Source organism: Ornithodoros turicata, chromosome 5 (genome assembly GCF_037126465.1).
Source record: "Ornithodoros turicata isolate Travis chromosome 5, ASM3712646v1, whole genome shotgun sequence".
Lineage (NCBI taxonomy): Eukaryota > Metazoa > Arthropoda > Arachnida > Ixodida > Argasidae > Ornithodoros > Ornithodoros turicata.
The window spans coordinates 45,956,509-45,982,253 of NC_088205.1; the positions used below are offsets into that span (position 1 = coordinate 45,956,509).

Consider the following 25,745-nt stretch of genomic DNA (forward strand, 5'->3'; position numbering starts at 1 on the left):
TCGTCAGTGTGGAGTGGGTGTGGTAGTGCTCAACAGTGCCTTACTGCCACACTGCACAGCGCGACATGATACAGATGGCAGAGCACTGTGCTTTGAATTTTTCGTCGGCCGCACAAAATTCCGAATTGTGAACATTTATGCCCCGGCACGAGCTTCCGCAGCCAACGGTTTCTTCCAAGATTTGAATACGAGCTTCATACCCCTCTCCGGGGCTATTCTCGGTGGGGACTTCAACTGTGTGCTGGATTCTAACCGCGACGTACGTGGACCCGGCCGGGGAAGACCAACGTGGAGTGCCCGCGAGTTGAGACGTCTCCTGGTGCACCATAACCTTAGCGACGCTTGGACAGCCCTGCGCGGGTCTCAATACTCGGCGACTTGGTCACGGGCGGGGTCGTCGAGCAGGATCGACCGCTTTTATATACCCTCAAGTCTTCGCTCTTGTCTTGTGGACTGTGTTGTTGTCCCCACCAACCAGCTCGGTGTTCATGTGAGCGACCACAGCGCGGTCCTGCTATCCCTGGACATGGCGCACTTTGAAGCTGCCCAGGGCACGCGCTGGAGACTGGACACTTCGCTTCTCTACGATGACGCCATTGTGGCTGAGGCCCGATCCAGAATAGCTGACTACCTCTCTCGTCATTCTCCTTCCCCGGAGTCGTGGGAAGCTTTCAAGATATGGACACGGCGCCTGTTTCAGTCGCTGGGCCAACAGCGGGCCAGGAGGCGGAACGCTCTTCTGAGACGGCTTGCTATAAAGATACGTGCAGTGCGCAGGGGGCGCCCGTTAACCCCTTTGATGGAGGAATACCTTCAGAGTCTCCAGGAGCGATATAGGCTCCTCCTTCGGTCGTCAGCTGGGGCTGCTCGTATGCGTCACACCCAGTCTGAGGCGCTTGCTGGTCCCGGTGTCGTGCGCTACCTTCACTATGCTCGCCGTTCGCACAGCAGCCAGCCGCCACCTAACAGCTTTCGTGACGCCGCCGGCACTATTACTGAGGACCCACAAGAGGTAGTAGGCGGCTTTGAAGCTTTCTTCCGCTCTCTTTACACCAGCACACAAGTTGCGAGTACCGAGGACAGTGAATTTCTTGACGCGTTGCCGTCCCTTTCACCTGCAGATCAACGTTCCGTTGAGGCTCCGCTGACTATTGAAGAACTGAACTACGCTGTATCCAGGGCAGCTTCTGGTACTAGCCCGGGCCCTGATGGCCTGCCTTTTACGCAGCTTTCTGGCCTACCATCCGCCTTTTCGTCTTTGAGCTTATGCGACTTTGCCTGGGTGGGGTGGCATTCCCTGAGTCCTTTGGCTTCGGGCACATTATTGTGCTCCCCAAGAACAGCGGTGACCTTGCGTACCCAGAAAACTGGCGTCCTGTTACGCTTTTGAATTGTGATTATAAACTTTTGTCATATATATTAGCCCAGCGCATCCAGAGTGTCCTGCCGGAAATAATACATCCCTCCCAAACGTGCAGCGTTCCGGGCCGGAACATGTACGACACGCTCAATGGATTACGCGATGCCCTGCATTACGCTGCCGCCACCGGAGTTGACGGTTGCCTCTTGTCTCTCGATCAAGCAAAGGCCTTCGATCGTGTGGAACACTCATACCTGCTTGCTGTACTACGAGCGTATCAGTTCCCTCAGTGGATTCGAGACATCATCGCTCGGCTGTATAGCAACCACCGTAGCTGCCTGTACATGCTGCGTCACTTTTCTGGGGAGTTCCGGGTCTCCAGGGGAGTCCGGCAAGGATGTCCGCTGTCACCTGCTCTGTTTGTATTGTCCATCGACCCTTTTCTGTGGAGCATTGATACGGCCACCAGTATACGCGGACTGCCCCTTCCTTCGTCTGGATCTTGGAAAGTCGCAGCTTATGCAGATGACGTCACCCTTCTTCTGCGAGACCCGTCTTCGGTGTCTGAGGTGCGTCGCGTTTACGACATCTACGCTGCTTACTCAGGTGGAGCTCTAAACCTCCGGAAGACCCATCTGCTGCCGCTGGGTCACCGTATGTCCACCGCGTGTCTACCCTTCTCGTGCACTACTTCCTTAAAAATTCTCGGCGTCTTCTTTGACAGCACCGGGCCCACGCCTGCGAACTGGTCGAGCGCTTTGCAAGAACTTTGCGCGAACTGCGAGGCTGCCAGCGCATTCAACTTGACGTACCTCGAGCGCGCATATCTCGTGCGGAGCGTCTTCTGTGGACGCGTGTGGCATCTGAGTCATGTGCTGATCGCACCGCGCTCAGTTGTCTCGCGGATCCACACTACCATCTTAGCCTTCATTTGGCAGAAGAGGCGCAATAGGCCTGTGGCCCGCATTTTCCTTAGTCTTCCAGTGTTTCGAGGGGGCCTAGCCCTTCCGGAAGTGGGCCTCATGAATCGTGGAATCGCACTCAAGACCCTTCTGCGAATCATCTGTGGAGAGCCATCGCCCACGCAAGTTCTTCTAATGTACTGGATGGGGCCTCTGGTGCGCACTCTTTCACCGGAGTCGTTTGCACCGTCACGCCCGGCAGCGCGATCACCACGGCGGTTCCATGCTGTCATTCACGCTTACCATCGCATGCTAGCTCAGATCACTCCCCCTGTGAACCCGAACTCCACCAGCCCCGCTCATATGTCGCAGGCAGTTTTGTGGGACGAGGCGTGCAGCAGCACAATCTGGGCCCACCGTCGTCGGCAAGTGGACACCATCGCGTGGAGCAGGGTTGTGTGCTCGTGGCTCCCTCCTTCCTTGTTCGACACACTGTGGAGTTTTGCGTGGAGCATACAGCCGACGCGTGATCGCCTCCACGTGTGGAACATCACTCCGACGAATATCTGCCCGTACTGCGCCAGTGTAGAGACCAACTGTCATGTGCTCTTCGAATGCCGCACAGCCCGCATATTCTGGCAGCTAGTCAGGCGGCATACAAACATTATGTGCCCAATACCCCTTGACCGGAGATGTGCCAGCCAGCGGTACAGTGTGCTTGTGACGGCTTGTGGGGCCCAGGTCTTGTGGGGTGCCAGATGTAAGGCTGTGGCGCAGCGTAGGCGCGACGTCCCGATCTTCCTGCTTGTGAGATCTTTGCGGGTTCGCGTCGTCAGCGTCCTCCAGAGGGAACTGTTTGCGCTAGGGGAGGATGGTTTTGTGCGCTGTTGGGGCCATCACCCTTCTGTTCGCGCTGTCGGCGGTCTCGTCACCATCGCCGGCGTCCCGTCATAAGCGAATTCATATTTTGTACATATTTTTTTCACCATCCATATTTTTTCCCATCCATGATCATTTATCATTCATTGACTCTCATATGTTAATATCCGCAATTTGCATCGCCCTGTATCGTTGATCTTGTGTTGTGTATGTTACGTGTGTGTTGTGCTTGTTGTATAGTACCATGTGAAATCCGTCTAGTAAATCTCTCCCACACAACTTAACTCGTTACTATTTGTGCAGGCAGACTAATTGTACCTGTAACTAGAAGTAACTCTAAGTAACTCGGTTACTTTTTGAAGTAACTTTTCCCGAGATTGGTGACAGCTTGCTTCATCGTAACATTTTCGTAAACTGTTAAACGGTATACTAATGTGTCCTAATTGGCGGATTACCTTAAAGTTGGACGGATAGTAAACAAAGGAAAACTGAAAAAAAAAAAAGAAACGAGGCATAATATGGTAAAGCCATGCACCGTGGCGCGCTAATATTCACTGCCTTATTTATACTTTTTCCGCGCACATTGCGCGTTTCGTTCTAGCGCTGTTATAAAATATGATGTGTCTTTGTATCCCTTACGTGTAGCCGATGCAGATGGCCGTTCTTCCCAGTGCAGTGTAGACGGATCCAGAAGAAAAAATTGCGTCATATTCAACGTTGTGGACATAAAAGATGTAAGTACAGCGCCAAATTTATTATTTCATAGGGTAACACGCATGTTTGAAACGGTACTAGAAATATCTGGAAGACTATACCGTACAGATTCTGTACTGTACTGTGGCGTGTTTGTGGTCAACAACATTTTAATCAGAGGGCAGTACTGATGTCCTATTTGCGGGCGTGTTGCGCGGCCAGACAGACATTGTGTATTAGGGAAGGGCATGTAACGACTGGACTAGCAATTACCTACATTTATTACATTATTTAACCTTTAATTATATGTTTTGACGGGAAATGCGAGACAACCGGAATTTTAGGCGTTCAGCATTAATTGAATCTCTTTCTCATAGATCTTGAAACTAGTACACGTACTTTGAGATGTAAATCGCCAAACTTTGGCATTCCAATCAGGAGAGATCACAACTACGTGCTTCTCGAGCGCAGAAACAAGGAAAGGGCGTTCGCGTCGGAAGGTCACGTGTTTTGTAGCGATCGAGCTTTATTGGAATAAAAACTGATTTGTTGCCCAGATACGCCGAAGCGATGTCGCTTCTGCGCTCGAGAAGTGGTATATTTGTCGTTCGTCCAAAGTACGGTTGGGGACACGGTTGTCTAAAATCTCCAGCCCGTGGCCGAGCAGTCCCTATTGGCGATGTCGCGCGCGAAGGAACTATACCATTACAGTCTCTGAGGTAAGGCCACGCAGCGTCGCCTGAAGGGGAGAGAGTACCATCGCATTCTCAGCGTCGTCTGCTAGGGAGAGCAGTTCAGCCCGGCCTCCCCTCGGGGAGGGTATTGGTGTAGTCCCTTCGTGCGACGACATCGCCACTTGTCTGTCAACGACACATTGCCTGTCAACAGAGCGACAGACATTTTCGCGAGAACGAACGGCAACGAATCAGTGCCGCGGCTGCCTCCAAATCAGCGGGGGATACAACTGGACCTGGGTTCCGCCTGACTTGACGGTCCCTGTCGTCGAAATATACATGCTCTTCTTTGGTGTCAGCTGGGTAGATGTATTGGGAGGTGGGGGGACTTAGACCCTATGGTACAAGACAGATCTAAGGTAGTCGACATGCTTCTCTCAGAACAGGTTGGGATCAAGGATGACACCCAGAAATCTGTGGTGTTTAACTTGTCTGAGCGGCGTATGACCAATGGAAAGCTGCCACTGGCGCATATCCTTCTTAGTAAAGGCCAGCGCTGCTGCTTTTTCAGTTGAGCAGGCATGAAGCTCAGTGAACTACCGCCAAATCTTGTCCACCGAAAGCTGAAGACGACGGTGTATGGATGGCTTCAATTTCCCAATAGTCGAAACACAAATGACATTGGCATAGATGGAAATTTTCACTCTTCGGCTAACGCAGGACCTTAGGCCTGCCATTACCAGATTGAAGAAAATTAGGCTTGAGACACTCCCTTGTGGTACATCATGAGCTAAACCAATCTTCGCTGTGGACCCCTTATGCGTGCGCACATAGAGTGCTCTGTCGCACGGAAAATCCGCCAGCCACAAGAACATTCTGTCAGAGGCCTGGGCTTGCAGCAGTGCGTGCAGCACAAATGGGTAACTGACCGTATCGTAAGCTATTTTGACGTCCAGGAAAACTGCCACGACAGTTTTATTCTGGTTCTTGGCTTGTTCGCCGGAGGTGACAAGGTCGAGGACCTAATCCATGGCGCTGACGGAAACCTGTCATCTCTCCAGGAGAAATCTCCGTCCCCCTCAAGACACCATTCTAGCCTATGCAGCACGATTCGCTCCAAAACTTTACCGAGGCAGCTTGTGAGTGACCATCAGAGGCTGACAGGACGCAATGAGGAGAGATCAAGAGGTTGCTCGCTCGGCTTTAATAGAGGGACAACTAAAGCATCTTTCCAGCTCGCCGGCACTTCCCCGCATGAGGTGTTCTTGTAGACATGGAGCAGAGAGGGAATACCCGCATCGTTAAGATTCCGGATGACCGTATAAGTGATGCCGTCTGCACCTGGCGAGGAGTTTGCACGTGAGAGGCGCACTGAAGCCCAGAATTCGGCAACTGAAAAATCCATGTCCATCACGTCGTTGATCACCGGCTTTCAACCAGCAATGGCTTCTTGGATCGCAGAAGTATGGTCATGAAATATTTCAGTGTGCGCAGTCTGCGACCTTGCAGAGATGCTCTTGCCAAAGTCGTGTGCCATGTCGCCCTCAGATTTCTTCAGAGACAAAGCGAGCGCACCCAAATGATATCTAGGTAAAAGGGTCCCTTTCAGACTTCCGCCCACATGCCAAACCTTGGAGACACGAGCAAAAGACGAGAGACCGGCGTAGAACTTGCACCAGCGCCCTCTATACACAGCCAGTAGTCCCTTCTGGACAAGTCGTGCTATACGCCGTGCTGCTGAAATGTCTTGAAGCAGACCTGTTCGCCGGGCTTTGCGTTCCGCCCTCCTCCTAGACGCCCTCCTCAGCTGTTCAACGCTAGGATTGGTGCTCATATTACCCGTCGGGACCTTCACAGTTCGGGATGAGGATCGAGGGAAGCACTGGGCACATCAGTGAGTTGTTCAGCTGATACGTATATGACATTATGGTCTCTGGTAAGCTGAACTGGGCGAGGCACAGACTCCTGGATGCACTGTATCACAATACTCGTATACGAGCAATAAGAATGCAACAGAACGCGAGGGCCACCGCAGTTAGCGCACTTCGGTTGCCGCCGAGTCGTGCAGTCTCTCAAGTTCTGTGGACCGGCACAAATTCTGCTGCGTTGAGGCCCGCGGCAGCTACGCGCAAGATGATCAAACTGTTGGCAATGAAAACATTGCACTGGGTCGCCCACGTACTCGTTGACCTTGTAGCAAAAAGGACACTTCTCAAGAGCATGTGGTGATCCGAGCAGTGATTGTGGGATATCGTGGGATATCGTACTTGTCGACGAGCCGAAACGATACCCCTCACATTTCAAATAAGAAGCCAGGTCCTCGTTGGTATAGGCGAGAGGAATGACGTTAACTTTCACCCGGACTACGACGGACCCATGCAGTCGACGCCCGCGACCGTGCGAAGGAACGAAAAGTTGGACACTAGCTGCACTCTCCGTCTTCGCGAAAATGCACAAGGATCCGTCGTCGTTCACACCCAATTTTGACGTTGGTCGAAGACTGTGACTTTCATACGTTCGCAGATCTGAGATGCAGGATGTATTCTTTTGACCACTTGCTCCAAAATAAATCCGTAAACCGCTCCCGGTAATTCCAACGTCTCCTGCGCTGATCTCAAGTTGATCGCAACTCGGCGGAAGGTTCACCTAATGGAAGAGCCGTTATCCGTTTCCCAACGAGAAAGTGGGCTGGTGTGAGCGCGTAATTGTCATTTGGGTCCTCAGAAACAAAGGTTAAAGGCCGGGAGTTCAAAACGGCTTCCACTTCTGTGACCACAGTGAATAGCTCGTCGAATGTGAGTGTGGTTGTGCCGAATATCTTCCTCAAGCAAGGCTTGACGCTGCGGACGAGCCGCTCCCAAAAGCCACCCCACCAGGCGGCACGTTCCGCAATGAATTTCCATACGATGCGATGTGACGCAAGGGACCCGTGTACAGATGAATCCTGCGATAGCTGCGCGAGAGAGAGATCACGAGACACAGGCTTGAGAGTGCGAAAATTGTCCTAATAAATGGTTCCCGGCACACGTCGCCTCGATATGAACCGCTTGAAAGCTTTTAAGAAATCTTCGACTGTCATAGAGTCGGTGAGCTCTAGATGTATGTATGAGCCCTCTCCGTCTTCGCCAAAATGCACAAGGGTCCGTCGTTGTTCACACGGCGGTGCACGACTTGCTCTCGTTCAACAGACCGTATGTCTTTTGCAACCACGTTTGGATTCAACTTCCAAAAATACCTCTCGGGTTCTATGGGTTTGGACGGCACTGGAATACCTTGCGGCTTGTTCTTCCCTTAGTTTAAAAGGGTAAAGGGATCTCCGACGACCGGGACTTGCTCACGATGCTTCCCGGAAGAGACGACGCCATTAATTAAGACAGATTTCAGCTTCCTAGGACCAACCATGATGCAAAGAGTGCTCATCTAAGGCCATCATGCTGCATAGCCGTTCTTCACCAGAGTTCTGAAGGTCCTTTGTCAATCTCACCATAATTCATCCTCTCATATTAACCACTGTGAAGTGGGGTAGTGTCCTGTGGCTACCACGAGGAAACATCCCATGTCATCATCACTTCTTCATTATTGTTGTCGTTGTTGTTGTCAATAGGGGAGCGGCTACGGTGACTTAAAGGCGGCTGGTGAATTTTGTGGCAGTCGGAGACCGGTGTCCGGCCGTTCCGTCCTCGCTCCATTCGAACGAAGCCAGCACAGAGCTCAGCCGACAGGATACCGCCAACAAAATTTACCAACAATGGATTTAGGTTTCGCAGGAACAGCAGAACAAACGACCGTGCTGGGCAAGTGCGTGGAAAGAATCCGTATGCACGTATGAGGTATGCGTACGGCCCCTTTTTGTGTGAAAAAGGAATTTGGAAAGGCGACAAAAGAAACAAAAACTTGAAAACGAAGTCAAAAGTAAACGTGTCCTCTTGAACGGGTTTGCGTTACAACTTCTGACGTTACAACATCATAACCATGTGTCTCACTGTACAGCCGACCTTTTCTACGAACGAAGATGCACTTTCACTTAATCGTGCAGGCGTCCAGCGATGCATCTGTCACCAACCAAATGGAAGGTTCGACAAGAGACGTGGAGAAGATCAAAGCTGTCTTCGGCAGTCTGCTAGAGTTCGACGTACGCAACCACTCCGACCCGCGTGCATCAGAAATTCTCAGCGTCCTCGAGCAAGGTATTACTTTCTCGTTTTCAAGCTATATGATGGTTGCAATCAGCGAAGGCACGTGTATTAAAACACTCAGATCCTTGTCGAAAGGAGGAAGTTCTACACAGGACGACTTAAACTGCCACTTCGAACTGAACCTTGTGTCTTCAGGAGCCTGCCAAATTTATCTCACATTCATCTAGGTCTCTCTCAGTGTATTCTCGAAAAATAATACTGGCACCGGTGCCTCACTCGATGACAATACACACATTTGCGATTATATGGGGAAGGGGGGGGGGGGGAATCTGCACTACCTTTCGGTGAACACCTGTGCTTTGCGCGTGCGACCTTGCGCACGAAGTTTGCATATTTGTAATCACGATTGATTTTTGTTTACGTCTTTCACCGGTCTCGCCCTCACCCGCCTTTCAAGACTCTAGTGCTGAGTGCCTTAAACGCATAGTCGAGGCATACGGTTTTAGGGACGCTGCTGAGTTCAGTACACACGCAACGATCAAGTACACACACATTCAAGGCAGCTCACATGCAAGGTTGGATCGGATATATTTTTCCCCAGGCCAAAATCAGCGCAAAGATGTGTCTTGGTATGAAGTTCATCAGGTGTACTTTACTGATCACTGCCTCGTGATCGTCACCGTCGGAAATCGAGCTCGCGGCATAGGCGATTCATGGTCTTGGAAGTTGTGGAAAATGAATGCAAAGCTCCTTGATGACGTGCCGTTTGTGGAATATGTTGTGGATAGGCTCGCCGATATCAGCTCTGACACGAGATGTGGGGCGGCGCAGTGGGAGTACTTTAAGCAGGAGGTCAGAAAGATCATTTGCAGTTGATCGAAGTAACGTTGCAACAAGAAGAGAGGCCGTCTGCTCAAGGGAACTGCAAAACGTTTAATGAATATGAAGATGGCGGAAGAATCTCAAGTCACGAGATCCGTGTCCTTAATTTTACGTGTTATGATGTCATCTTTCGTTACACTCCTACGCCCCAATTGGGGACTTTGTCTTGAACGAATGAGCATTGAAGGATGGTTACTTGGTGAAATCAAGCTTCATCTGCTTCTAGTTTAAACATGAGCTGAATCGATCTCTGAATCACCTTTCCTCCTGCTATCTTGATCTGGCAGGATCGTACACAGCCACCGCGCTTGCCTTAGTCTTCTCTACGCGTCCCAGCGGCCGAGATAACAGAGGCAAATTTTCCTTGCGGATGAGTACAGTGTCCCCAATTTTGACGTTGGTCGAAGACTGTGGCTTTCGTACGTTCGCAGATCTGAGATGCAGGATGTATTCGTTTGACCACTTGCTCCAAAATAAATCCGTCAACCGCTCCCGGTAATTCCAACGTCTCCCGCGCTGATCTGAAGTTGATCGCAACTCGGCGGAAGGTTCACTTAATGGAAGAGCCGTTATCCGTTTCCCAACGAGAAAGTGGGCTGGTGTGAGCGCGTAATTGTCATTTGGGTCCTCAGAAACAAAGGTTAAAGGCCGGGAGTTCAAAACGGCTTCCACTTCTGTGACCACAGTGAATAGCTCGTCGAATGTGAGTGTGGTTGTGCCGAATATCTTCCTCAAGCAAGGCTTGACGCTGCGGACGAGCCGCTCCCAAAAGCCACCCCACCAGGCGGCATGTTCTGCAATGAACTTCCATACGATGCGATGTGACGCAAGGAACCCGTGTACAGATGAATCCTGCGATAGCTGTGCGAGAAAGAGATCGCGAGACACAGGCTTGAGAGTGCGAAAATTGTCCGAATAAACGGTTCCCGGCACGCGTCGCCTCGATATGAACCGCTTGAAAGCTTTTCAGAAATCTTCGACTGTCATAGAGTCGGTGAGCTCTAGATGTATAGCTCTGGTGGCAGCACACGTGAAGATGAGGATATAACATTTCTTATTCGTCCGGGCTCCTTCTGAAGATGGCCTGTAATACGAAGGTCCGGCATAATCTGTTCCTGTAACCTCGAATGGTGGAGCTGGGGATATCCGATCTAGTGGTAAAGGAGCAGTAATTTCTGTACAGGCTCGTGCTTTGGCGTGGCGACAAGCTCTGCACTGATGCAAAACACTCTTGACCACCTGACGCCCTCGAATAACCCAATCCTCCTCTTGTAAGTCTCCCAAGGTATCCTGAACGCCAGCGTGTAGCAACCGTACATGCGAACGCATAACAAGCAGATTCGTTACTGGATGGTCTGGTGGCATAACAAGTTGTTTTATCGAGTCCCGAAAAGGGTCATATGTTAGCGACTCTGCGTGTGAAGAATTCCTTCATCATCGTAAAACAGGGAGGTGTTCTGAATGGACTTGTGAGCTGTCGGATGCGAGCCAAAAGACTGCCGGTGCAACTGTTATCCAACAGCATTCCGCTGCCTTCATCTCATCTGAAGTCGGCATCCCTGTGATCTTCTGCAAGGCGTTCCTGCTGTTGTGCACAAACCGCTTCACCCATGCGGTTTCCCTGAGCAGCCGCGAAAACGAGCTGAAATGGCTGAACTGCAGTATGGGAGCTTCGCTGATAGACAAAGCGGAGAGAACATGCGGTGGTGTCCTCTCTAAGCAGACCTCTTGCGGCAACATTTCTGTAGCATGCCATTCTGGAGGCCAAGAGTCCGGATTGCGGATTGCGTCTAATAGGCGGGCACATGACATCCCTCTTGTCAGAAAGTCGGCTGGATTGTCTGTTCCTGGACAATGACTCCAATGGTACGCCTGTGGGGTGGTTCGAATCTCAGTCACGCGGTTCTGCACGAACGGTTTCCAACCCATAGGAGATCCGTGAATCCAATACAAGGCAATAGTTGAATCAGTCCACAAAATCGTCTTCACATGCATCAGGGACAACTTCGTCCTAACGAACTTGACTAATCGTGAAGCCAGAACGGCAGCCATCAGCTCGAGGCGTGGCAAGGACAAGGTCCCCAAGGGGGCGACTCTGGTTTTTACCAAACCAAGACTTATTTCAATGTTCCCGTTGTCACTCTGCAAGACTAAATAAACAGCAGCTCCATAAGCATTGGTGCTTGCATCGCTGAAGACATGCAAACTCTGTGTACTCTCCTGGAGAGGAGCTGAAGCGCCAGAGAGTCTTCGAGGTTCGCGGAAGTCGGAAAGCGACACCTCTTGACACCACCTATGCCATGTGCCCATCAGACCCAGGCAGAAATCAGGACTGGTTCCCAAATGGTCCCCAAGTGGTTCCATTTCCAGTTGAATGGTCCCAGATAGGTCCCCAAGTGGTATTAATGGTCCCACTCTGGCTTTAAGCGGGTTCCATTCTGGTCCCAGATGGGTCCCCAAGTGGCGTTAGTGGTCCCATTCTGGCTTTAACCGGGTTCCATTCTGGGCCCAGATGGGTCCCAAAGTGGTGCAGTGTTCCCACTCTGGCTTTAAGCGGGTTCCATTCTGGGCCCAGATGGGTGCCAAAGTGGTGTGTGGTTCCCACTCTGGCTTTAAGTGGGTTCCATTCTGGGCCCAGAAGGGTGCCAAAGTGGTGTGTGGTTCCCACTCTGGCTTTAAGCGGGTTCCATTTTGGGCTCAGATGGTTCCAGCACTTCCAGCTGGAGCCTCACAGGTACCATTTTGTTCCCAGAATGGTCACTTGAGACTCCAAGTTGGGCAGCTTCCCAGCTTTCCCCTTTGAGATTTCATCTTGTCCACACTCGCCATATATCCTTCTGGTTTTGTTTGGTCTATTACTCTGATCTATTTTAGCACATGCATGATCTCTTTTTATTGCTGTTTATCCAGGTGCGTGCGTCTGCGATCAAATATATGCTGTATCCCTGTAACTCCAATTCGAGCACATATTCTCATCTGAAGGTGCATATCATAACACATTAAGTACCAGAGAAAGGTAAAAAATACATCTCAACAACAACAAAAATTAAGCTAAATAACTAGAAGAAAGACAACGAAAAAAAAAAAGAAGAGGTAACTGCAGAGGCTGATGCAATGTGGAGACGCTACGGCGGCTACAAATTAAAACTTCAAACAGCGAGAGCCGAGAGGGAGAGGAGAGGGCGAGAGAGGCGAGAGTGGCAGGTGGCATGGCAGTTGGAGAGCTTGAACGCTTGAACGCGTCGCAGCAAGTTGGTTTAGTCTTCAGTTGCCGTCGCAAGGATGGTGTATCTCCTGTGCAGTATTTACGTGTGTTTTAGTGGGCTTTGTAAGAGAATGCGATGACAATGGTTCCTGTGCAACACATTGTCGATTTCCCGGAAGAGTTTTGACGCCAAGAAGACCTAAACGGCGTAGGGGCAAAACGCACTGTGAAACGCCAGTCGGACTGCACGTCGCGAATGTTTGCAGGTATGAGTGATGACCGTGATGTTTTGATTGCTATTAAATACATGTTTCATTTTAGAAACTTAGGTGGAACTTGGAAGAGAAACAGGATAAGAAGATTCCGAACGTACGGTGAAGAGGAAGGGGGTGTCGCGACCTGCATGGAAAACAGGAGTGTCATGTGTCATCTTCTCTAAGAAAATACAAGATGTGAGGTGGCCAACGAACGAAAGCTCCCTGTGGTCCGTGAGTGCATCGCACAGTCAGGCATATGCTTTGTCAAGACACAGTGAGTGATCAGACTTATACTACGTGGTATGTACATGTAGAGATGTATTGATTATTTCTTTCTGCTCAGTGTATGCTTTTAGCAGAATAAACGGTATTTAATTGAGCACATTTCTACGCATTATTTTCAGTCATGCATTCAGTGGCCCCTGCTGCGAAGTGGTCGGATCCCGGACCACTTAGCAGAGGGGACCACTGGATCAATTCCACTGGTTCCAGTTCAAGTGGGACCATCGTGAAGCTGGTTCCACTTTCAAGTGGTCCCAGTCAGTAAGTGGGACACACTCAAAGTGGGACCTGTCCAATAAACCACTTTGAAGTGGTCCCACTCCAGAGTGGTCCCATTCTGAAGTGGTTTAACGAACTGGTCCCCCATGGGACCACTTGGCAAGTGGGACCAGAGTGGGACCATTACTAGGGTGGGACCAGAGTGGGACCATTACCAGAGTGGGACCAGTTCGTTAAACCATTTTGAAATGGTCCCATTCCAGATTTCTGCCTGGGGAGCTTCAGGCAGCTGGTCGTCCCATTGCAACTTAGCCAACCAGATGCGTTGCAGTAATATCTTAGCCGTTATGACGTATGGCGCTATGTAGCCCAGCGGATGGTAAATGCGCGAAACAGCTTGCAGTACGTAGCGTTTCGTGTCGACTCGTCGTCAGCGACTTCACCGACAGTTGAATCTCATCGGAGTCGATATTCCAATTAAGTCCGGGCACTTTCCTCACAAGAGTAGTAGACGTCGAAGCCGTAACTGTGGGACTTCCTTCTGTGGTCATTGAAATCCTACAAGTATACAAGAAAGAAAGCTCACATGGCCACTATGTCGTCTTCCAGTGGGTCGCTGGTCATGTTGGTTCACATCAACCGAAAAGAGCACGCAGATTGAACAGCAACAGGCGCGCACCAGTACACCCGCCGTCTCCCCATCATCTTGTCTCGGGGGGGGGGGGAGGTCGCCATTACCTCGTCTGAAGCCTCACTGACCCAATGATGCAGTCTCAATGGCAACATGACATCACCACCCACTCTTTGCTTTACTCCGTTGACCCCGCATTGTCCCTTACTCTCCCCTGCCGAATGCCTCGTTCATTTACCACAGTTTTCCACCGCATTAGACTTAATGTGGCTTTTACACCGGCTTTCCAACACCTCCTTCGTGTCGGCGCGTCCAGCCTATGTTCCACGTGTGGTGTGCGCAGTGACCTTCATGACGTCCTCCTGGTACCACACAGTATGATAGTTAAGTGGACGCAATCTCTCATCCCCAGGTGGCACAGATAACTAGAAAAAAAAATTCCTTTCAGTTATTCGGCGCTCCTCCACGAAAGAGTGGTCTAGCAACACTGGGCTTCACTGGTAACCTTCATATGCACCATTCAGCAGGCTCTGTTATACCAGTGGCGAGTACTTTACAACGAAATCGAGAAATCGAAAGACTCGTCATCCATGTCGCACGAAGAAGTTACCAAGCGCGTGCCGGAAACCGGGCCATCACTACGTGCCACTTCCTCTTGGCACTCACTCACCTTGGGCGTGCTTCTTATTCAACCCGAGTAACCCGCGAGTTGGGTGTGATGTTATATCACGTGACCACACATATCCACGTGACGTTATATCACGTGTATCACGTGAGCAGCCACCCTTCCGTGGAAATGTTCGAAATAATAATGATATTACACTGGTAATTAGACTAATAATAACAATAGACTTACCAGCATGCTGCGCAGGCGTGTCCGGCCTGCTAAGCGTAACGGCCTCTAAAATGTGGATGTCTTTCACTAAAGCGACTTCGACAGATATCGAAGACTCTCGATGCTATGAGGTTAGTCAACGATAACTGCGTCCTAAACAGGGAATAGCATATTACAAAGCAATCGAGCATTACCTTTGTTTAAAGGCCGTAAATTTCAGTAAGCCTAGGAATTTCGAAACCAGGAATATCGAGGCCCTCTCAAGTGATCATGAATAATATCCACGTGCTGTACAACGCAGCCTGCAGTGTTACAAAATGCTTACTATCCCAGTTGAATAAAAAAAACACGCCCTATTTAATGCAGACGCGGGTACTCTGTGCACGTCCCGCACGACACTACCTGTGACGTCACGCAAGGTCCAGGAGGTTGTAAAAAGAGGAACCTCCAGCAGTCTCTGTCTCGATATAAACATCCCAGCTCTTTTAGCAATTAACGAGTTCCCGATCGTCAAACCAACATTGTTTCTCATTTTTTGAAGAATCTAGCGAACACATTTACACAATCATTATATGAAACTCCGTACTCCACACACATAGCAAGATAACCGTTCTTCGAAAGTTCTTCATACTGCAAGAACCTTTCTCTGAACCTTTCCTATCTTCTAAGACGAAAGAATGGTTAATAATCTCCGAGGGTCCTGTTTCTGAAGAACCTTTTCAAGGCGAAAAATATGAACATGCCGAAGAACTTTAAAAAGTTCTTCCTGGAACGGTTATTTTTCTGTGTCAAGACGCTTTAGTTCTTTTATGTGTTTTCAACAGTAGTATGGGATCAGCTCAAGAAGCCGGCAAGTCACACAGTCACCTGGACGCCATTAATTAGCAATTAGAGCAATTTGGAACCCTCCACAGTAATTAGAATCATTCAGGGAGTCATTACACTAATTGGGGAGCATCTAAGACGTGTCCAGACCACTGTGTGAGTTGCCGGCTATTTGAGCTGATAAAAAATAAAAAATAGGTAGAAAATAACATAAAAAAGATAGAGATAGAGTGGAGAGAAGGAGTTTAGTTGTAGATCAACGACGCCATCTTGAAGAAAGCGGTCCGGAACGGCCGCTGACCGTCGCTGGGCGAAGGAGCACAGAGGCAGGTTGCAAATCATCGCAGCTATGACCACCAGTTCCGGACATCCTGTGACGTCAGCTGTGACGTCATCATGGCATGTCTGGGCAAGTTAGGACAGCTCTGGACATGCAAGGAGAAAAACACTCGTAATACAGAGGCTGGGAAAGCAAGAGTAAATATGCAAACCATCAATAGCTAACAAGAAAATAGAACTAGTTACACAACAAATGATCCCACCGCAACAGGAGCGCAGAACGATGCGACTGCTCTATTCGACAGCCAGGCAGAGAACTGACTCGTAATTGTTTTTTTCTCCTGTATAAAGCCCCACAGCTGCACCCCCTAGTGGTTACTTTCTCAACTAATCTCACAACAAAATTACTAAGAATCACGCCAGCGCTACTCCCGTTCCCAAGGCAGAAGAAGATAGAAAATGGCGGGGATGCCCGGACAACAGCAACCAGCACCCGACGTGCAGTGGCACGAAAATCGCAAACAAAGCGGGAACAAAGTTGACGAAAGCATTAGTTACACAACAAATCAGCTCACCACAGCAGGAGCGCAGACCGATGCGACTGCTCTCCGCGACAGCCAGCGAGAAACTGACTGGGATGCCGCTCCGCGGCCGCTACGCATGTGCGCTCCTAGCGCCCTCTGGGGCGACCACCTCCGAGAGGCTAAGAGAGAAGAGCATTCCTGCGCCCTCTGCTGGCCGTTCTCATTGGTCGTGACGTCGTCCTATTGTGTCAGGGCTACCCTGTTTTTTTCCACTAATGCTCCTCTAGACAAGGTCAATCTGCAATGAAGCCACAGTATGACGTCATCATCCACCTGCGTGGCTCAAGGACGTGTGTGCTCTAGACAGGGAACCTATTATTTATTGAATCACTATCCCAAGATTATTTCCTTTATTCTTCTATAACGATTGAATAGGAAACTATTGCAGAAGAGCACCATGCATGAAAGGTGATCGTAGGAATTCCAAAGTCTTACTAAATGAGACTTGCAAAAGAACAAAATATCCTAACACGTAACTCCATCAATGGCAAATAAGAGGACTAGGCACTCAACAAATCAACACAGAGTACGGGTAACCAGGAGCGCAGAACTGAGGGCAGCACTATCGTCAAGACAACAATGTTCCTTGTCAAAAGAGAAAAAATACAAAGCGTCAACAAAGGAAAGCATGCATATCGGGGCATGTCAGGACACATCAGGACAAATCGTACGACTACTGGGCAACAGAGAAAAACAAACAAACACTTGAACAGAGTGAAAAAGACACTCACCATCATTTTTCCCATTCACAGCATTCCCTCATTGTAAATCCGCTCGTCACAAAATCCACCTGCATCGTCGAACACCATTCACCAGTGACGAACCACACATCCGCACCCCATCAGAGGCAGACAGAACCCCGCCGAAGCTACGCTCTTCCACTGACGGCCAACACAATTACCAGGAGCACAATTTGCGTGTCCAGACCCGTCAGTGTCCAAGAGAGAAGTGAATCCTTGCGCCCCCTGCAGGCCGTTCTCATTGGCCGTGACGTCATCCTATTGTCTCAGGGCTAGACTGTTTTTTTCCCACTAATGCTCCTCTAGACAAGGTCAACCTGAAACAATAGTCTCGCGGTATGACGTCATCATGCAGGTGCGTGGCTCAAGGACGCGTACGCTCTAGACAGGGGACCTGTTATTTATTGAATCACTATCCCTAGATTATTTCCTTTATTCTACTATAATGATTGCATAGGGAACTATTGCAGAAAAACACCATAGACAAGAGGAGATTGTAGCATTCCATTCCCAAAGTCTTACTGTACACGAAAAAAAAATGGTTCAGCAAGACATGTCCATCCAAGCCAAGAGCCATGCACCTAACTGAATAATGACGCTTTGTTCCTCCTGAATAAAGTCACACACCTGTCCCCCTCGCGGTTACTCTCTGAACTAAATGAATCGCAAAATTATTAAGAATAGCTCTACTCCCATTCAAGGCAGCACTATCGTCATCATCAAGAATATTCCTTGTACAAAAAGAAAAAAACTACATGTAGAAGGAAAGCATGTCAGAACAGGTCGGAGCATGTCAGCGCATGTTTGTCAGACAACAAGGGGGGAAAAAGCGAAAAGAAACAAAGAAGAAAACCAGCATCAAACTATTTCTAAGCACACGCACTCCTCTTATTCAAAAACAGTGCTCATCATAAATCCGTCCAGGACAATACACACCATTTTTCTATTGCTACACTTTTTTCCAGTAACGGTCAATGCATTGCTACAGACTGCGTGACGTCATCACATCCTGTCTGAAGAAGACAGCGGCAAAGGCTCCTAATATTTATTGAAACAAGATTATTTCCTTTGTCCTACTCTTAATGACATTCATTCTGTCATTAAAATTCAACAAAAAAGCACCCTGCATATTAACGATTTTCACCCCAAAGGCTCATCATGGTCATTAGAACTACAGTAAACTACTACTGCTCTTTAAAATAATAAGTGAGTCCACTTCACATCACCTCCAGGCTTATGTAATACATGCCCCTTTCTATGCTCATACATTCGCTGTCTGAGGCTACACCTGCGAGCAAAAAGGCGCAAAAGCCGAGTGGGCAAAGTTCCTTCGCGCATTGCGAGCAAAAAGGCGTGAAAGCCGGGGAGCAAAGTTCCATTCGCGCACGCCCAAAGCACAAGACAGAACGCCTTGACGGGAACATGGTGGCATTCCCACCATATTAATGATATTCTACCTTGCATTGCATTCCACGCAATAGTGCATAAATGCATCACTCGTGTCACATGAAAAGGCACACACAAAGAACTTACTTGTCAAGTGGGATCCCTGGTTCAGAAAAGCCCGCACGCACACACAGACACGCACTTACATTTTCACACTCACGAACACAAAGTCTATTCTCACAACCACATAAATCCATATTATTCCTCAGGTCAATAATTATCCTATCATCGTCAAAAGATGCCTCACTCTTGTATGCGATCGCAAAGCGATAGGTCCTCGTTCCGGATGTAATAGGATATCGCCACTCGACCGACGCAAACCAAAAAAGAAAGAAAGGAATGCACGTTCGCTATACCTCGACGAAGAAAGAATGTATTCAGAAAAGGCTTCGGGTGTGTAAGGTCAGCCCAAGGTGTGTTGATAGGTGCGCACTGCTCTGTTGGCTCTCTATAGTATTCTTGCAAAATATATGGGTGCAAGAAAATAAAAGGAAAACGAAGAAGACAATTCACTCCTGTATGATGATCGCTGCGTAGAAGCACGGCACCGTTTTCTTCGTCGAGGTATAGCAAACGTGCATTCCTTTCTTTCTTTTTTGGTTCGCGTCGGTCGAGTGGCGATATCCTATTACATCCGGAACGAGGACCTATCGCTTTGCGATCGCATACAAGAGTGAGCCATCTTTTGACGATGGTAGGATAATTATTGACCTGAGGAATAATATGGATTTATGTGGTTGTGAGAATAGACTTTGTGTTCGTGAGTGTGAAAATGTAAGTGCGTGTCTGTGTGTGCGCGCGGGCTTTTCTGAACCAGGGATCCCACTTGACAAGTAAGTTCTTTGTGTGTGCCTTTTCATGTGACACGAGTGATACATTTATGCACTATTGCGTGGAATAGTGGTTTAAAAAATAAGGGTAGCAGCGCTTGCATTGCTATCTGTAGGATAGACCGAGAGCGTTTTTAATGGAATTGCCTCGCGAACCTGGTGAAGTCTTCGTTTTGGGCAGGCTATTTTATGAGAGCCGGTCCTGTTGCGATGCATTTGATACCCTTTCCTGAAGCAGTGTGCTTTGTTCTTGTAGTGTGGTTTACACCTTTATCAATAGAAATGAATAGAAGTGTTTGTTTGTTTGTTGGTTAGTATGTGTCTGTCACCTTCGTAGCGCTGTTCAAGCTTTATTTTCTTTGCAAAAATTCATACTTTATGGTATTAAGCTGTTCGAGTAGAAGTGACTTTCCCTGCTCGCTTAAGATAAGTTGTGTATCCCTGTCCTGTGCTTTCTTCACGCAGGGACAATGCAAATGAGTATTTAGCATTAAGCAATAATTATCTGATAGCAGAAATGGGTGTCTTTGTCACAGTTTATTAGCGTGTGCGTCGATATTTTATTTTATTTTTTCTCTCTTATAGCTATGCGACCAAAAGTGCGTGTAATTTTTCGCTGCTCTTTTCTTATTTTCTCTATTTTTATGTAGAAGAAAGCCTCCTGCGTAAAAGCTGAATAGTGTTCTATCGGTGGAAGTGGGGTTGTTTGTTTGATTTTGTTGGGTGTTCGATATCTTGACGAAGTAAGCAGTGCTTAATTTTGCAGGTTTTTGAGCAGAAATGCTGGTATCTGAGCACGGAGTAGAAATTTCTATATTTCTCTGCTCTCTAAGAAAATTTGTACGTCGTTTTCCAAGCAGACCGCGCTTAGTTTACGCAAAATAGAAAAAATGAAGTTGTGTATGCTCTATGATGATCCGCCGCAGGCTTAGCCCTTTCCCCGATGAGCAGTGTTTTGTATGCAATGTCGCATGACTGGACTTGTTCGGTAGTGTTGCAATTTTTACCCTTCGCTAATATCTTGTTGCTGTCGTCTTGTGTTAGACGTTGAGCTTCGTAGCGATGTGCGGTAACGCTACGATTATTCCTGAGCGCTCCGTGTGTTTAATGCGTTGTCCTGTGTGCGTGCGTGCGTGTGCTTTTTTCCTGATTTGTGACGTCATCATGGCATGTCTGGTCTTGTTTAGCAGTGTTGCAGTTCTCCACGCTGGTAGTATCTTGTTGGTGTCATGTTGTGCTAGCCGCGTGGCGATGTGTGGTGACCTGAGGTCTTAAGCCTTTTCCCTGCTCACCTAAGGAAATTTGTGTATCCCTGTCCTGTGCCTTCTTTGCGCAAGGGCAATGCGTCTGTGTATGTGGCACTATCAGATACCAGACATGAGTGTCTTTCTCTTAGTTTATTAGCATATGCTTCAAGTTTTTTAAGTCAAGCACAAGTGCGCGCAATTTTTCGCTGCTCTCTTCCTCAAATCACCGATTTTACGCAGAAGAAAGTCGCATGGTGCAGCTGAGAAGAGGGTTTCTGTAATTGTTTGTTAGATGTTGTTAGGAGCTCGGTATGTTGAGGAAGTCAGCTGTTAGAGGTATCCGTGAAGAAATGCTTGCATTTGAGCGCAGGATAGGAATTCCTGAAGCACGGCACCCTCAGTGTAAATTAATTATTTTGGATGTCAGTCTGCTTCACTGCATGACAAGGCTGAAATGGGAGGAGAGAAAAAATTGGAGCGCTTCATTAATAGCGATCCAAGTAATAGGGCAATTATAGTTTCCATAGAAAGTAGAATTTTAATGCGCTCCTAAAATTATAGTTTTGTAGTAGTTTTTCTAAACTGCAATGCAAGGTAGAAAATCATTAATATGGTGGGAATGCCATCATGTTCCCGTAAAGGCGTTCTGTCTTGTGCTTTGGGCGTGCGCGAATGGAACTTTGCTCCCCGGCTTTCACGCCTTTTTGCTCGCAATGCGCGAAGGAACTTTGCCCACTCGGCTTTTGCCCCTTTTTGCTCGCAGGTGTAGCCTCAGACAGCGAGTGTATGAGCATAGAAAGGGTCATGTATTACATAAGCCTGGAGGTGATGTGAAGTGGACTCACTTATTATTTTAAAGAGCAGTGGTAGTCTACTGTAATTCTAATGACCATGATGAGCCTTTGGGGTGAAAATCGTTAATATGCAGGGTGCTTTTTTGTTGAATTTTAATGACAGAATGAATGTCATTAAGAGTAGGACAAAGGAAATAATCTTGCGATTCAATAAATATTAGGAGTCTTTGCCGCTGTCTTCTTCAGACAGGATGTGATGACGTCACGCAGTCTGTAGCAATGCATTGACCGTTACTGGAAAAAAGTGTAGCAATAGAAAAGTGGTCTGTATTGTCCTGGACGGATTTATTATGAGCACTGTTTTTGAATAAGAGGAGTGCGTGTGCTTAGAAATAGTTTGATGCTGGTTTTCTTCTTTGTTTCTTTTCGCTTTTCCCCCCCTTGTTGTCTGACAAACATGCGCTGACATGCTCCGACCTGTTCTGACATGCTTTCCTTCTACATGTAGTTTTTTCTTTTTGTACAAGGAATATTCTTGACGATGACGATAGTGCTGCCTTGAATGGGAGTAGAGCTATTCTTAATAATTTTGCGATTCATTTAGTTCAGAGAGTAACCGCTAGGGGGACAGGTGTGTGACTTTATTCAGGAGGAACAAAGCGTCATTATTCAGTTAGGTGCATGGCTCTTGGCTGGGATGGACATGTCTTGCTGAACCATTTTTTTTTTCGTGTACAGTAAGACTTTGGGAATGGAATGCTACAGTCTCCTCTTGTCTATGGTGTTTTTCTGCAATAGTTCCCTATGCAATCATTATAGTAGAATAAAGGAAATAATCTAGGGATAGTGATTCAATAAATAACAGGTCCCCTGTCTAGAGCGTACGCGTCCTTGAGCCACGCACCTGCATGATGACGTCATACCGCGAGACTATTGTTTCAGGTTGACCTTGTCTAGAGGAGCATTAGTGGAAAAAAACAGTGTAGCCCTGAGACAATAGGATGACGTCACGGCCAATGAGAACGGGCGCAAGGATTCACTTCTCTCTTGGACACTGACAGGTCTGGACACGCAAATTCTGCTCCTGGTAATTGCGTTGGCCGTCAGTGGAAGAGCGTAGCTTCGGTGGGGTTCTGTCTGCCTCTGATGGGGTGCGGATGTGTGGTTCGTCACTGGTGAATGGTGTTCGACGATGCAGGTGGATTTTGTGACGAGCGGATTTACAATGAGGGAATGCTCTGAACGGGAAAAATGATGGTGAGTGTCTTTGTCACTCTGTTCAAGTGTTTGTTTGTTTTCGTCTGTTGCCCAGCAGTCGTACGATTTGTCCTGACGTGTCCTGACATGCCCCGATATGCATGCTTTCCTTTGTTGACGCTTTGTATTTTTTCTCTTTTGACAAGGAACATTGTTGTCTTGACGATAGTGCTGCCCTCAGTTCTGCGCTCCTGGTTACCTGTACTCTGTGTTGATTTGTTGAGTGCCTTGTCCTCTTATTTGCCGTTGATGGAGTTACGTATTAGGATATTTTGTTCTTTTGCAAGTCTCATTTAGTAAGACTTTGGAATTCCTACGATCAGCTTTCATGCATGGTGCTCTTCTGCAATAGTTTCCTATTCAATTGTTATAGAAGAATAAAGGAAATAATCTTGGGATAGTGATTCAATAAATATTAGGTCCCCTGTCTAGAGCACACACGTCCTTGAGCCACGCAGGTGCATGATGACGTCATACCGTGGCTTCATTGCAGATTGACCTTGTCTAGAGTAGCATTAGTGAAAAAAAAAAAGGGTAGCCCTGAGACAATAGGATGACGTCACGACCAATGAGAACGGCCAGCAGGAGGCGCAGGAATGCTCTTCTCTCTTAGCCTCTCGGAGGTGGTCGCCCCAGAGGGCGCTAGGAGCGCGCATTCGTAGCGGCCGCGGAGCGGCGTCCCAGTCAGTTTCTCTCTGGCTGTCGCGGAGAGCAGTCGCATCGGTCTGCGCTCCTGCTGTGGTGAGCTGATTTGTTGTGTAACTAATGCTTTCGTTAACTTTGTTCCCGCTTTGTTTGCGATTTTCGTTCCAGTGCACGTCAGGTGCTGGTTGCTGTTGTCCGGGCATCCCCGCCATTTTCTATCTTCTTCTGCCTTGGGAACGGGTGTAGTGCTGGTGTGATTCTTAATAATTTTGTTGTGAGATTAGTTGAGAAAGTAACCGCTAGGGGGTGCAGCTGTGGGGCTTTATACAGGAGAAAAAAAACATTACGAGTCAGTGCCTGGCTGTCGGATAGAGCAGTCGCATCGTTCTGCGCTCCTGTTGTGGTGAGATCATTTGTTATGTGGCTAGTTCTATTTTCTTTTTAGCTATTCATGGTTTGCATATTTACTCTTGCTTTCCCAGCCTCTGTATTACGAGTGTTTTTCTCCTTGCATGTCCGGAGCTGTCCTAACTTGCCCAGACATGCCATGATGGCGTCACAGCTGACGTCACAGGATGCCCGGAACTGGTGGTCATAGCTGCGATGATTTGCAACCTGCCTCTGTGCTCCGTCGCCCAGCGACGGTCAGCGGCCGTTCCGGACCGCTTTCTTCAAGATGGCGTCGTTGATCTTCAACTAAACTCCTTCTCTCCACTCTATCTCTATCTTTTTTATTTTATTTTCTACCTATTTTTTATGTTTTATCAGCTCAAGTAGCCGGCAACTCACACAGTGGTCTGGACACGTCTTAGATGCTCCCCAATTAGTGTAATGACTCCCTGAATGATTCTAATTACTGTGGCGGGTTCGAAATTGCTCTAATTGCTAATTAATGGCGTCCAGATGACTGTGTGACTTGCCGGCTTCTTGAGCTGATCCCATACTACTTTCAACCCTCCTTCATCTTCACATAACGTTCGACGTGCAATTGGGTAGGGTACCGCACCACCGCGGTTAAACACCCCATCTCATTGTCATTTATTGATTGTTGTTGTTGGCCCTATTCGTCATCTCACAATAAAGTTGTTGTTCTCGTTGTCGTATGAGACTGTTCTGCGCGCACGAGGTGTAAGTGAAAAGCTGAGTGGCTGTGCGAAAGGCTGAACTGCTTGCATTTAGGGTTGGCACCAGGCCGGTATTATACCGGCACGGCCGGTTATTTGTTCGCTCTACCGGTTGCCGGTAGGAAGGTAATACCGGCAGCCTTTTGCCGGTATTTGTGGCTCAAGACGTTTCATAGGGGCTTTTGCGGGGTTTTCCCTTCAACCATTCCACTACAGCTTGAATAAATCTGGAGCACAGACCCAACTCCGCAGTCGCCAGTAGTTTTCTTAGTTATTCATTATTATTATTTTTATCAGTGTTATTCATTAAGTCTTGTGTTCGGAGGGGACAGATCAGTGATTGTGCAAAGCTGTTGGTGGTTGTGTCGAGCCAGCAAGAACTTAGGCCATATACAACCATCATGAAATCTCCGCCCGCAAAGAAGGGTTTGTCTGCGTCGATGTGTTTTTCAAAGTAAGTGGCAGTCCAATCCGGTTGCTCCAATACGATCCAGTGTAGCGTTCATGCCTGTTTATAGCAATTTCTAGCATCAATGTTACAGCCAGACCAAGGAACATATGTTTCCTCGTATTTTCTTTAGCGATCTGTGAGAGTCCACCCCTCACCCACTTCCCTCTCCCGCGAGCCTTCCCTCCTTTCTCTCTATTCCTCCTCCTCTCCCTCAGCCGGTATCTTTCACTACGAAAGGTGGCAACCCTACTTGCATTGCGTATTCATTCATCTCACTATCTATACCCAGAAGCAAATGAAAGTGAAAGAGACATCAGCTGCTTGGTGTGCTGGATCATGACCCACGGCGGCAACGGAGCTATCAAAGGAGCTGACGGAAACGAAATCAACCTAAATCAGTTACCAGGCGTGCTGAATACTTCTCGCCTCAAGGGGAAGCCCAAACTTTTCTTCATACAGGTAAGCGTGCACTACTCGTATGTCTCCTTTGTATCTGCTCGTTTGTATCTGTCTCCGCTTACATGTGCTTTATTATTCTTTCTTTGTCGCTGTAAGTCCATTATCCGAT

At 48.2% G+C, this 25,745-nt stretch overlaps 1 protein-coding gene across 1 annotated transcript in view; it reads left to right on the top strand.

Annotated features, from left to right (window-relative positions):
* Positions 1 to 25,745, top strand: part of LOC135395974 (caspase-7-like) — a 63,810-nt gene that overhangs the window by 26,152 nt on the left and 11,913 nt on the right. The window contains exons 3-5 of the mRNA XM_064627054.1: positions 3,787 to 3,875; positions 8,545 to 8,695; positions 25,467 to 25,636. Of these exons, the coding sequence (XP_064483124.1) occupies positions 3,787 to 3,875; positions 8,545 to 8,695; positions 25,467 to 25,636 (410 nt within the window). The remainder of the gene's footprint in view (positions 1 to 3,786; positions 3,876 to 8,544; positions 8,696 to 25,466; positions 25,637 to 25,745) is intronic.